The 12,518-nt window shown below is 46.7% G+C and overlaps 1 protein-coding gene across 1 annotated transcript in view; it reads right to left on the minus strand.

Moving 5' to 3' along the window:
- LOC147693350 (transient receptor potential cation channel subfamily M member 2-like) overlaps positions 1 to 12,518 on the minus strand; it is a 1,918,272-nt gene that overhangs the window by 1,412,432 nt on the left and 493,322 nt on the right. Inside the window, exon 12 of the mRNA XM_086933680.1 lies at positions 10,305 to 10,366. Within this exon, the coding sequence (XP_086789806.1) occupies positions 10,305 to 10,366 (62 nt within the window). The remainder of the gene's footprint in view (positions 1 to 10,304; positions 10,367 to 12,518) is intronic.

Genomic DNA, 12,518 nt, shown 5'->3' on the forward strand with positions numbered 1-12,518 from the left:
TAAAAGAGACTTTCTTTTTACTAACTCTTGGAAGAGGGACACAATCCTCAGTTGTCTTTCCTCGGAGGGAAACGCTTTGTTGCATTCCGTGTCCAATATTGCCCCCAGAAATGTCGCTGGAGTCAGACACTATATAAAGATTAATGGTCCTCCGGCTACTGCCAATCGAAGATAGAGTCTAAAGGAAGGATGAAGGGGATGTGAAAATATCCGGCTTCCATTGCTGTATCACGTTTAAACCACCATCAGGAGCCGTTTAGGATCGCGCCTGTTTGTGACAAATGATAAACGTAAGAGACAAATTCTGAACACCATTTGTCTATCCGGTAGATTGTCATTCTCATAGCACGCTAATTCTTACAACCATGATTTCATTTTTTCAGCTATAAACACCTTGATGTGTAAATTGCTGCACGACGACTATAATGGATCTGAAAGCTTGAGATTTCCCTCCCTTGCCTTTTTAAAAAGAGATGACGAAGAGTAGCGATAGGTAGTAGTAAGATGGAGGCAGTGAACACTGACTAATCAGGTGAGATTGAAATTTGACATAATCAATAAATCTAAAAAGAGTGAATCATGTGTATCCATAGTGAACTGCAATAGTAATTCAAATATGTTTTTTTATAGTTATCACATACCGATTCCGATCTTTATGAAGGAAAGGTGCCTTACTCCCTACAACTACTTTATATCCTTCTGGTTTTTGATCATTTTAGGTAAGAGGAGCTATTAAAAATGGTATAGCATAACAAGGTGCAAATAGTATGCTTTGAGTTCATCTCCGATTAGATATCAATGTAAACCTTTAAAAACTCAGCGAGTCACTAGCGCAATAACAATCTTTGAAATATTGATTCCTTATTCTTTTTAACCCCTGAGAAAAATAGATGCATCTCCACCAACTACCACCTACTTCATACTACCTATATAACTTAGTTAAGTAACAAAAACTAGACAAAATTTTATATAGGTCCTTTTTCTATGCACAGATGAACTGAAATAATTTGGTAGATAAAATAAATAAGGAATAATAAATTAGGTTTGGAACTAAATAGTTCCGAATGAAGTTTAGGGTGACCTTCCCAGAATATTTGAATGACACACCGATTTCTATGAAGTTACAGCATATGTCTGCAAATTAAATGCTAAAGATAGAGTCTTGTTTTTGCCAACTATGAAAGATGAAATATGTATGTTTCTCTCCAACTACTTCCCTAAATGTATTATGTATCATTACATTAGCCTGGCTGAGGAATTTGAACATGTTTAATAATAATTTTATTGTTTATAAAGAAGCAATGCACTGTGATTTTAAATTCATTCAAATATCATCATTGTATATATCTTTTTGTCTAGAAAAATTGGCTGATCATCCGTTTCTGTCCTGACGAATACAAATGAGTTTGTCGAAACGCGTTGACACACGACATACAGCCATATTCTCTACAATCAGAGAATATTGTGAAAGAAAAAGAACTCCTTTTTTATATCATACTAGCAGCCCGTCCCGACGTTGTCCGGGAGAAAAAGGCTTGCGAGCAATCAGTGTTCATGGCCCCCGCCCGCACCGATGTTTGCCAATGACCGTTTTTACTAAATCCCACTTGACATTCTGTCTCTAAAGCCTTTTTTTATCAACTTTGCTGAATGTGTCAATGAATCGCATTACTTAATGCACAGTGTTGCGCTGCTCGGGCCTCCCGTTTAACCTTACATCACGTTAGCATAGACATGGGGCTTGCATCAGCAGCCCAACACACAGCGATGATTTGATTCTGTGGAGACATTTCTTGCTGACTGTGTCAATGAATCGCATTACTTAATGCACAGTGTTGCGCTGGTCGGGCCTCCCGTTTTAACCTTACATCACGTTAGCATAGAGATGGGGCTTGCATCAGCAGTCCAACACAGCGATAATTTGATTCTGTGGAGACATTTCTTGCTGACTGTGTCAATGAATCGCATTACCTAATGCACAGTGTTGCGCTGGTCGGGCCTCCCGTTTTAACCTTACATCACGTTAGCATACAGATGGGGCTTGCATCAGCAGTCCAACACACAGCGATGATTTGATTCTGTGGAGACATTTCTTGCTGACTGTGTCAATGAATCGCATTACTTAATGCACAGTGTTGCGCTGGTCGGGCTTCCCGTTTTAACCTTACATCACGTTAGCATAGAGATGGGGCTTGCATCAGCAGCCCAACACACAGCGAGGATTTGATTCTGTGGAGACATTTCAATATTACTCACCGCTTGTCCGCCTCACCGCTTGTCCGATGCTCACCGCTCCTCCCTTTTGATTCTGTGGAGACATTTGGAGACATTTCAGCGCCGCTTTGGAGACATTTCAGCGCCGCTCCTCCCCGCGCTCATGTCCGCCGCTGATCCTCGCGCTTCTGTACGCCGCTCCTCCCCGCGCTGCTGATGTCAGCACGCACGTCGCGGCCGGCGCTACTTCCAAGGGACTACTTTTTTTTTAATCGTAAATTTTTTAAATAACGTATAATTTTTTTTTTATAGAGCCTATGTCCTTCTGCTTGCCCTGACGTTTTCAAACATGTATTGGGTGTTTGGATTGGTGGTGTACTTTTCGAGTTTACCTGGCTCAAAAGACACAGTTCTCTCTTTATAATAGTAGTATAGATATAGATATCCTATGGGATTTATATTTCAGAGGACGGGATATCCGTCACGGTTGTTAAGGAGTAACCCGTCCGCCGAGATCTAAAGCAGGACCTAAGTTTTTGCCATACGAAAAAAAACGAATATAAATAAATACCAAAGACTTACTAAACAATATTGCTTCGTCCGTTGTGATATTGAGCAAGATCCCTCCACCAACAAATCTATTGTTTATTCCTTGTATACTGCGGTCTCCTTTTATACTCTGGAATATTTCTTTTCACTCTCTTTCGGAAACTCTCAGTATTATGTGGCAGTCTTGTGGTGCTAAAGTTCTATACAAATAACCTAAACGGCCAAATGATTTGGATGGATATAATGTGCGCACAAATTATGCATGTTGCTGTTACTACTGTATGAATTTACAGAACACAAGATATTATATGGAGCCAGTGTGCATCTATGCATCATTTTATCATGGATCGCTGGGATATGTAAAATGTGGGCCACACAGTCTATAGAAGTGAGTGGCATACCTCTAAACTTGCACACCTTTGGAGGGTGACACATGCCCAGAGGGGTCTTACTCATGCCCGCCCACCAAGTTCCCTTCTCCACCAGCCTGGGTTGCTGTGCTGCTGCTGCCTGCTGTAGACTCCTGCTGCTGATCCAAGGCTCTGACATCACTCTGGACAGAATGTCTGCTCACAGTTTTAAAGTCGAGAGTTAAGTGAAGCAGTCAGAGGCCAGTGATCAAAATATTTTACTTCGAAAAAGACAACCTCACAAACACAAGTAACCTACCAGTGTCAGTAAAACAAATATTTGGCAAATTATTAAAATAGGCCCAGAAAGTTTAAATAATGTCACTGGCTAAAAAAATATAATATGGACTCTTCTGCTCAAAATTAGGATTGCCTTGGATCAGATCACATCGTCAAATCTCATCTGCATCACTCCTGCTAAAGGTCGAGGGCTAAGCACCTAGCTATAGTTCACAAGGGAGACTTTGGTTAGTCCTGATTTTTTAACCACATACTGCAACTTTCATGGCAATTCTTAGATTGGGAAACGTGAGACTTCTAGTTCCAGCAGGCGCAGTGCTTATAGTTGTGAAAAAACACTTATGTCCGGCTTAAAGTTTCTGATATGAGAGACTGATAACACGCACCTATGCACTACAATTGTAATTTGACTCTACTCTGTGAAAGAATGATAAATGTTATATGTAGAGCCTGTGCACCCACTTGTGCTTTATGTTTATTATTGCACACTCGCTACGACAGATCCACAAAAAAAAAACTGTTCTATAAAGTAAGCGAAGCAAGGAATGAGGGCAGCTGAAAAGGAGAGTGTTAAAGGGTTGAGAGTCACACCTACAAGGGAGTAAATGTGGCTGGACAGTGCAAATAAGAAGACGGGGGTGCAACCTAGGGGAAAGGGCATTAATGTCAAGCTTAGGAGAGAGAGAGAGTTAGTCGTTCGGGAGCAACAGGCAGCTTCCCCGACCCCCGCCCGCCCCGACATGAGTCGGGGAAGCTGCCTGTTGCTCCCGGACAAAGTCAGGACGGGCTGGGCAGTGGGCTGTTTAAAAGACATAAATGTAAATGATACCATCATTCCACACCAAATTACCTGCCGTTTAAGGGCGGAATGCGCAGAAAAATCACCGTTCCTTGCCATCTAGCCACAATTTGCAGTGCTTTAGGCGGCAGTGTTCAGCCAACAGAGTGTGCGTCTCCCGCCCGGCCCGTCCCCCGCCTGCCCCGACCCCCGCCGCCTCTTAAACATGTTAAAACTACCCCACCCGCCCCGACATTGTCCATGAGCCCGTCCCCCGTCTGCCCCGACCCCCGCTGCCTTACCTCAGCTGCTGCTCCTCATTCCACCGCTCCTCGCAGGTCGTCACCGCTCCTCCCCCGCCCATGTCCGCTGCTCCTGGACGCTGCGCTCCTGACGTCAGACGCAGGTCGCGGCCGGCGCTACTTCGAGGGGACTACTTTTTTTCAAATGTTAATTTTTTTAATCTAACTTATTTTTTAACGTTATATCGCCTATGTCCATCTGCACACCCTGAGGATTACAACAATGTATCGGGTGTGTGGATTGGCGCTGTGGTTCCAGAGTTTACCTTGCCAAAAGGTGAGAGTTCTCTCTTTATAATAGTAGTATAGATGAAGTCTTTCTGAGAACAAACAAATGTACTTCATGAGATAATATGTCTATCGTGTAACTTATTTTTATGTATATGTCTATCTTATATATTTATATTAAAGTATATCCTTTTGATATCATTTCAGTCCATTGCTTAAATCATTTTTATTACATAAATTGTGCTTTTTTGAATATTGTTTTTATAGTCAGCCAGCTCTTGTATTTCTAGCCTGCCTGGGTATTTACCTTTACAAGAAATTGTTGTCCCTGACCCAGGAGTCTCATCCATATCAGGGGGTCCTTTCTACCTACAGGGGATGTGAAAATAACCATCCTGTAAGTCTAGAGTGGTAATATGATCCCCTGGGTTTAAGAGTAGCCGAATGTCTAGGGACAGCATTTGGAAAAAATTGCTTCTTACGGTAAGTATTCAGAACTCTCAGGCCTAGAACAGGGCGCTATTGCAGGGCATTCTTCCGAACTGGGAAGAAAAACAGGAGTAAAAAACCTTTTTGCTTTTGGAAGATCGGCACCGGTTCTATTGCTCCCTTTCGGAGCATTGTCCGAATCTCCAAAAGCATCTGAGATAGATGTTTTTAGTCTCTTGACTTGTCTGCAGTGTTGGAAGGAGGGAATCGAAGAAACTGAAGAGTGTGTGAATGTTAGTATATTGAAGGCCCATCTGTCTGTTATTTTCTGTCAATAATATAGATGGGAAGCAACTCTCCCACCCATGGATTTCGTGGAGACGAAAAGCAACATGCAGCCAGATCCCTGAGGTTGTCATTGTCTTTTACCAATGTGTTTTCCCTTGACGACCTCCTCGTCCTCTAGGAGCAGACTTTGTATAGTTCCTTGTTTGTTGTACCTCCTATTGTTGACAATATGGTTGTGATGATGAGGAATAAAAGGGGTTATCTTCCCTTGTTGATAACTCACTTTGTAGGATGACTGGCCTCTTTCCCAGTCACTTCGGAAAGGTACCTAACGGTATCATAGTGTACCCAGGGTATTTGTAGTATCTGTATCTTCTTTGATACCTTGAAATGCCTCATCCACTTGTTTCCCAATAAATCTTCTCCTTCGAAGGGGAGATTCAGGATCCTAATTTTGTACTTCTGGTCTTAAGGCAGTCGACCTTAACCACCTCTGACTCGTTAGTACCGTCGCTCGCCTCATGTCTAATGTTCTCTGGGAAGAGGTCCATGTTAGGCGCCATATTGCACCATATATGCCTGTATTAACTGCCCAAGGGCATTATCTGCTTTGCCTAAGAGAACAGACATGGATGAGAATCTCTGTCTTGCATTGTCCAAGCATCTCCCCTCCCTGTTAGGAGGTGTTGATATAGGCGCAGAGGGATTCTTAGATTCCTGTTGCTCCACTTGCTAAAACACGAAATGAGATTTTGGATGGTTTTGAATGGCTACATGAAATCGTATAAGAAGCAATCCGTTCGTATTGTCAACATAGGAAGCTAGAATCTCTCGCAGCTGTTCCCATTATATTATGGAATCTGCGGAGAATCCACCAGTCCTGGTGAGGGAGATGCCAGAGATGGATTCAAGTAATCATCCCATTTTTTGTTGGGATCTGTTATTTCTCCCTCTTCCTGGTCATCATCATCTGTGGTGACCGGATTCTGGTGGTGTATTATTCGAGGAGTTGCCAGCCTAACTTCTTGTTGTGGCTCCATGTTTCTAACTGGAGTTGTAGGGATGGGATTTCCTGAGCAGCTGGTGCCGGCGGAAACCTCTTTCCATAGTCTGCCAGCATAAACTGCAGATCTATCATCATGAAGCATGGTATTCCAACCATTCCTTCCTGGCACTCATGGCGATAGTGCTGTTGCTGAGGATATTGGTACTCCCCATATCACTCCTCATAGTCCTTCTCCTCATACTTCACATGTAATTGTGAGGGACTACTAGCGTATCCATAAGGATCTTTTCCTATGAATCCTGCTCTTGAAGCAGTTGCTGATGATTTTTTAATCTTGGAATCTTCCTCGACGAGCCCGTTGAGGAGATTGTCATCATTGACACCAGGCATAGAGAGCTATCCGTCGTCGACGACATAGTCACCGTCAATGGTGACCTCGTCCTCGACATCATCCTTGTCGCTGTTGTTGTCACCGTCGTCGACCGACCATCGTAGATGACCATCGTCATCGATGAGCACCGTTGTCGTCGACCACCGTCTTCGACCACCGTCGTCGACGACCACCGTCGTAGACGACCACTGTCATCAACCCACCGTCGTCGACCACCATCGTCGACGGTCATCGTAGACGACCACCGTCGACGACCACCGTCGTCGACGACCATCGTAGACGACCACCATCATACACGACCACCATCGTAGACGACCACCGTCGTCGACGGCCTTCGTAGACAGCCATCGAAGACGACCACCGTCGTCGACGACCATCGTAGACGACCACCATCGTAGACGACCACCGTCGTAGACGATGCTGTCGTAGACGATGCCGTCGTAGACGATGCCGCCGTCGACGGAGAGGCTGCCTTAGTCTTTACCTCAGAGGTATAAAAGACTGCTTCCTGAAGGGTTTTTTGACCAGAGGAAGTGATTTTGACGGCTCAGAAGTCGTCTTTTTAACATGATCTTTCCCCAAAAGCATGTCTTTTCTTCTCCTTTTCCAAAGAGTGAGGAGATTTTGAAGGACTGCGCCCAGAAGACCTATGAGTGGTCTTTTTGAGGGCCTTCTCAGGACGTTCCCCTGAGGAATGAGTTTGAGGAGATTTTTATCTCTTATGAGATCTCCTAGATGTTGAGGACGCCGCCTCATCACTGTCACTGGGGAAAACCTCCTTTCTGGCCTTAGCGTTTGACACCCTATTAAAAGGCGCCCTCCACGACCTCTCAGAACTTACTTGATAAAATGCGACATACCTTGCGGTCTGTGGCCTGCGGGTATAGACAGTAAATCTAGTCAGTGTGAGGTTCATCAGTGTAGTGCAACCTCTTGGAACAAGTTGTCCAGGCTCTAAATGATCCTTTCTTCTTCTTTCCAGATATTCCTTAAAGAATGTATTTGAAGATAATCCATAGTAAAACAGAATCCAGAAGAATTCCTAAGAACAAAGTTCTTTAAAGAAGTTAAAAAACACAGAGTTTGAGCAGAGTTCAAAGGAGACTCCCTAGCACAACGTGCGGTAGAAAAATCTGAGGGGCAGAAGGTTCTCTCAGGAGGGTTCTAGAGGGTGAGGAGCTCTGATTGGTTCAGGGAAAAGTTTGGGCCTTTTTTACATAACAAAGGCTATGGGTTGCAAAAGGGAAATGGGCCTAGGCCTCTTTTCAGTTTGCTATACTACTAAGCACTGCTTTTTTATATACAGGAGACTCCCGTCTCGACGACGGGGAATGATTCAGGCATGTGAATCTATGAAAGTTCCAATACTGGAGTAAACAAGGATCCTGGGGCCGGTTTCAGGGTATGTCACCCTCCATCAGCCAGGCTAGCTATAATCCAGTGGTACAGTGAGCAAGGGGCCTACATCTGAGCATATCCATCCCACTTATGGTGAAACTTGTAACTTCAACAATTGATGGACGGAATGCTGAATGATTCAAACATTCTTCCCCAGTCAAGAGATCTGGGTTAAATCATTGTTCTTTTTCCCACTATGTCACCCCAGTTTGGACCCAGCCATATGCTAATCAGTCTTGACCCTGTGCCTCATGGGAATAGTCCAGACCGAACTGCCAAACCAGGTCCTCCCTTGACCAGAAACAAGCACCCTGGGACCGGTTTAAGGGTATGTCACCGTTCATCAGCCAGGTTAGCTTGAATCCAGTGGCACAGTGAGCAAGGAACCCATGTCGGGGCATACCCATCCCCCTTAGGGCAAAAAGTGTAACTCCAACAAATGATGGAGGGAACGCTGAATGATTCAAACATTCTCACCAGGTATAGATATCTGGGATAAATCCATCGTTCTTATGCCCAATACGCCACCCCATATGCAAATCAGTCTTGAACCTGTGCCTCATGGAAACAGTCCAGACCGAACTGCTAAGCCTTAAGGGCCAGGGACAGAATCATTTTGGACACTTTTCAGAGTAAGAATAGAGGAAGCAGAGGCTGGGACCTACTTCTATGCTCTATATCATTATAGAAGAAGAGGCTACCTGCTCCTGAAGGGGGTGTGATCCCAGATGCATGTTCCTGCATGAGACCCAGTTGGATGTTGAAAATCTGGAAGAACTTCAACACCTCAAATGGAATCCCCTTGTTTATCGCTTGTGGATGCAACACATCCATTAAACATATCCCACCCGGAAAAAGTGTGTGGCGCGGATTGTCTTTAACCTGTGGTCATTTACGGTGTGGTTTTGGATTGCAACACACCCATTTAAACATACCCCACCCAGAAGAAGAGTGCGCATGGATTATTTCTAACCTTTGGTCATTTACGGTGGTGATTGGGAAGGCAACACACATTACACATACCCCATCCAGAATTAGAGCGTGGCAAGGATTATCTTTACCCTGTGGTTATTTACGGTGCCGATTTGGAATGCAACATACGTTACACCTACGCCACCTTGAAAAAGAGCGAAGGATGGATTGTCTTTAGTCTGTGGTCATTTAAGGGGGGTAATGTATCACTGGGGCAGCCAGAATTAAGGCAGTTGAGGCACTAAAAATTGAGTAAACAGTGGCTGCTGGTAGGGAACAGTGGTGGGGGGTTAGAAAAATAGATTTAAAAAAAAGACTTACCTGTTCATCCCCGGTCACCAGCCGATATTTTTCTCCGACCTCACTGTTCTCCTGGCGCCTGACAGCACATAGGTTCCAAGACTCCTCTAACCAATCACGACACTGCTGTCACCAGCATGTCAGCAGCGTAGTGATTGGTCTGAGCACCGTGGTTCGGCGCTCAGACAGGGAATGGGTGCCTGTGCGTGTTCTCCACCCAGGCTGTGCAATACAGCCGGGTGGAGAACATGCTAAGTGCACCTGATGGTTTGGTCGTCCCAAGAAGTCTGGCCAAACCATCATGCGCACTTAAGGTGCAGATTATACCACTCATCTTCCCTCTGGCATGGCGAGCCCAGTCCTCCCTGCCCAGCCCTAACCTAGCTCCAAGCTTCACTAAAAATAAAATGATAATAAAGTTCTGTTATTATTATTTTATTTCTCCTTTGCGATGCTCTGAGAGCAGTGAGGCGATGCTCCTTCGCCTAAACGGAGGAACCGCCGCCTGTGGTAAAGTCAAAACAGAGACCACTCATGGAACCCCACACATGGCCACCTTGCACACAAAGGCAGGAAAACAAGTACTCTTCTGATGTGTGGCACCACCTGTTTCAAATATAGATGACAAGATACAATGTCCTACCCCGTGGCACCCGAAATGTGTGCCACCACCATGCCATGCCTTTGTTCTCCTTAAAAGTGTGATCAGTGGGCTGCTGCCCTACCCAACTCTCCCTTCGTTTCGATTCCATTTTCAGACATTTTTGTTGTGTTCCTTCTCCCATCCAGCAATACTTACATCTAGGGTGTTCAGGCTTCCCGACAATACCACACACACAGTGGGGATCTTCATGTCTGCCTCTAAAACAGGAAACCTATTTGTTACAATATGACACACAGAGCCAACCACACAACAAAAACACAATAATATCTGCCCATCAACCAAAACACATCACAGTATGAGACCAACCCAGCAATAGAGAAAACAATTGATACTGAATGAAACATAGAGCTTCCCACAAAATAGAAGAACAAGCTATTCGATCATGACACAGAAAGCTACCCCTGCTATAAAAACACATTACGATGGTATTGAGCATGAAAACACCCCTAACACATTGTCACAGAATGAAATAAAAAGCTAAGACAGCACAAAATGTTATAATTATCCAGAACACAAGGCCATAATATAAAGCACAGAGCCATGCCTACCACATGGCTACGTTGCGAACCCTAAACAAGAAAAACACAATGCTACTGAGTTATCAGAAAGATATCCCAAAGGGGCGTGGCTTGGATGCCGAGGAGGTAGGCAGCGTGAGCCCGGAGCTCCGTGCCCGATCCCGGAAAATATCCTGAAAATCCATTCGAACCCCAAGATAAAGGACATAATCCGGTACTAGACGGTGCTGCGGAGGGTCCGGGACCCGCGGAAGACGACACCGAGCATTCCCGCAGCAGTATCGTAACTTCGAAAGCTGAACTCGGCCGAGAAGTCGCGGACCCCAAAATGGCGGCGATGGCATGAGATCGCTGGTGACGGAGACATCTGCCCGGAGACCCACTGAAGTTCGCTCCCGGACACGCTAGAGGTGTTGGCGGCCGCGTCGCGCCTCTCCCCCGGCACTGGCAGAACTTTTGGCGCACCCTTGGGCGGTGGTTGAGGACCGTCTCCTGACTGGGGCGACAACGGAGCGACAGTGACTCGGAGACGAGACCCCGGATCTCAGGCGCAACTGGCGCTGGCCGAGCCACGACCGCTCGGTGCTTCCTGCCTCTCGGTGACACTTCTGGACCTGAGAACCCGGCTGGAGGACGGTGCCCGGCGTCGCTTGGAGGGCGACCAGGAACGTATTCTGAGGACCGCCGCCCATCCCGGCCCAGATGGGGAAACCGAAGGGGAAGGGAGATGGCGCGACCGACACTGAGGCGGCGGAAGGAGCGGAGAGAGATCAGGCGGCGTTACAACGGATGCAGGATCGTATCCTGGAAGCCATCGCCACCACAAAGGATGCCCTGCAGCAAGATATAGCTCAGGTGGCGACGGGCTTGGGCCTCCTGAAGGCCGACCACGACAAACTGAAGGACAGGGTGAAATCCGTGGAGACCACGGTTAAGGATTTAGCCCCGGCCCAGGCAACGGTGAAGGCCCAGATGGCCGATGTGATGGACCGTCTGAAGGTACTGGAAAGGAGGGCCGAGGATGCAGAAAACAGGAACAGGCGCAACAACGTGCGCCTAGTGGGCCTGCCGGAGAAAATTGAAGGCGACGACATGGTGGGCTACTTGGATAACTGGCTGCGGACGGAGGTGGCACCTGAAGGTCTGTCCCCCTTCTTCTCCTTGGAGCGGGCGCATAGAGTTCCGGCGCGTCCGCCAGCCTTGGGCCTTCCTCCTCGCCCGGTGGTGTTCAAGTTGCTCCATTACCGGGACAGAGACTGGCTTTTGCAGAGGGCGAGAGAGGCAGGGCCCTTTCAGGTGGAAAACAACAGAGTCACCATGTTCCCGGACTACACGTTTGAGACTCAGCGACTTCGGGCAAACTTCTTGTCCCTCAAGCGAGAGCTCCGCCAGGAAGGCATCAAGTACTCCCTGTTGTTTCCTGCCAAACTACGAGTGGTGGTGGACGAAAAGTCTTTATTCTTCACGACTTCCGCGGATGCATGGGACTGGTGGGACACTTATAAGGCAGGAACGGACGGTGCCAAGGTCAGGGAGGAAGAGGCCAAGGCGGATAGGCCGATCAGACAGTCCCAACGGATCAGGAAGAATCGCAAGAGGACCGGGAAACCCTCGATGTCACAGACGGAGGCGGAGAGGCAGGCGGCCCTACAGGCGGTGGTGGACTTATCTAGAGCCGCCAGGACTCAATCTGGGAAGGGCACGGATTCGGAGGCCCCGGGAACGGGCTCAGAGACAGGACAATCGGAGTTTGGTGGAGCCCGGGGCCCTATTGTGACGCCGCAGACCTCGGGAGAGATACTGGAGGCGTGCTGAACTGGTTTGGCGGAAT

This window comes from Lissotriton vulgaris, chromosome 8, assembly GCF_964263255.1.
Source record: "Lissotriton vulgaris chromosome 8, aLisVul1.2, whole genome shotgun sequence".
Lineage (NCBI taxonomy): Eukaryota > Metazoa > Chordata > Amphibia > Caudata > Salamandridae > Lissotriton > Lissotriton vulgaris.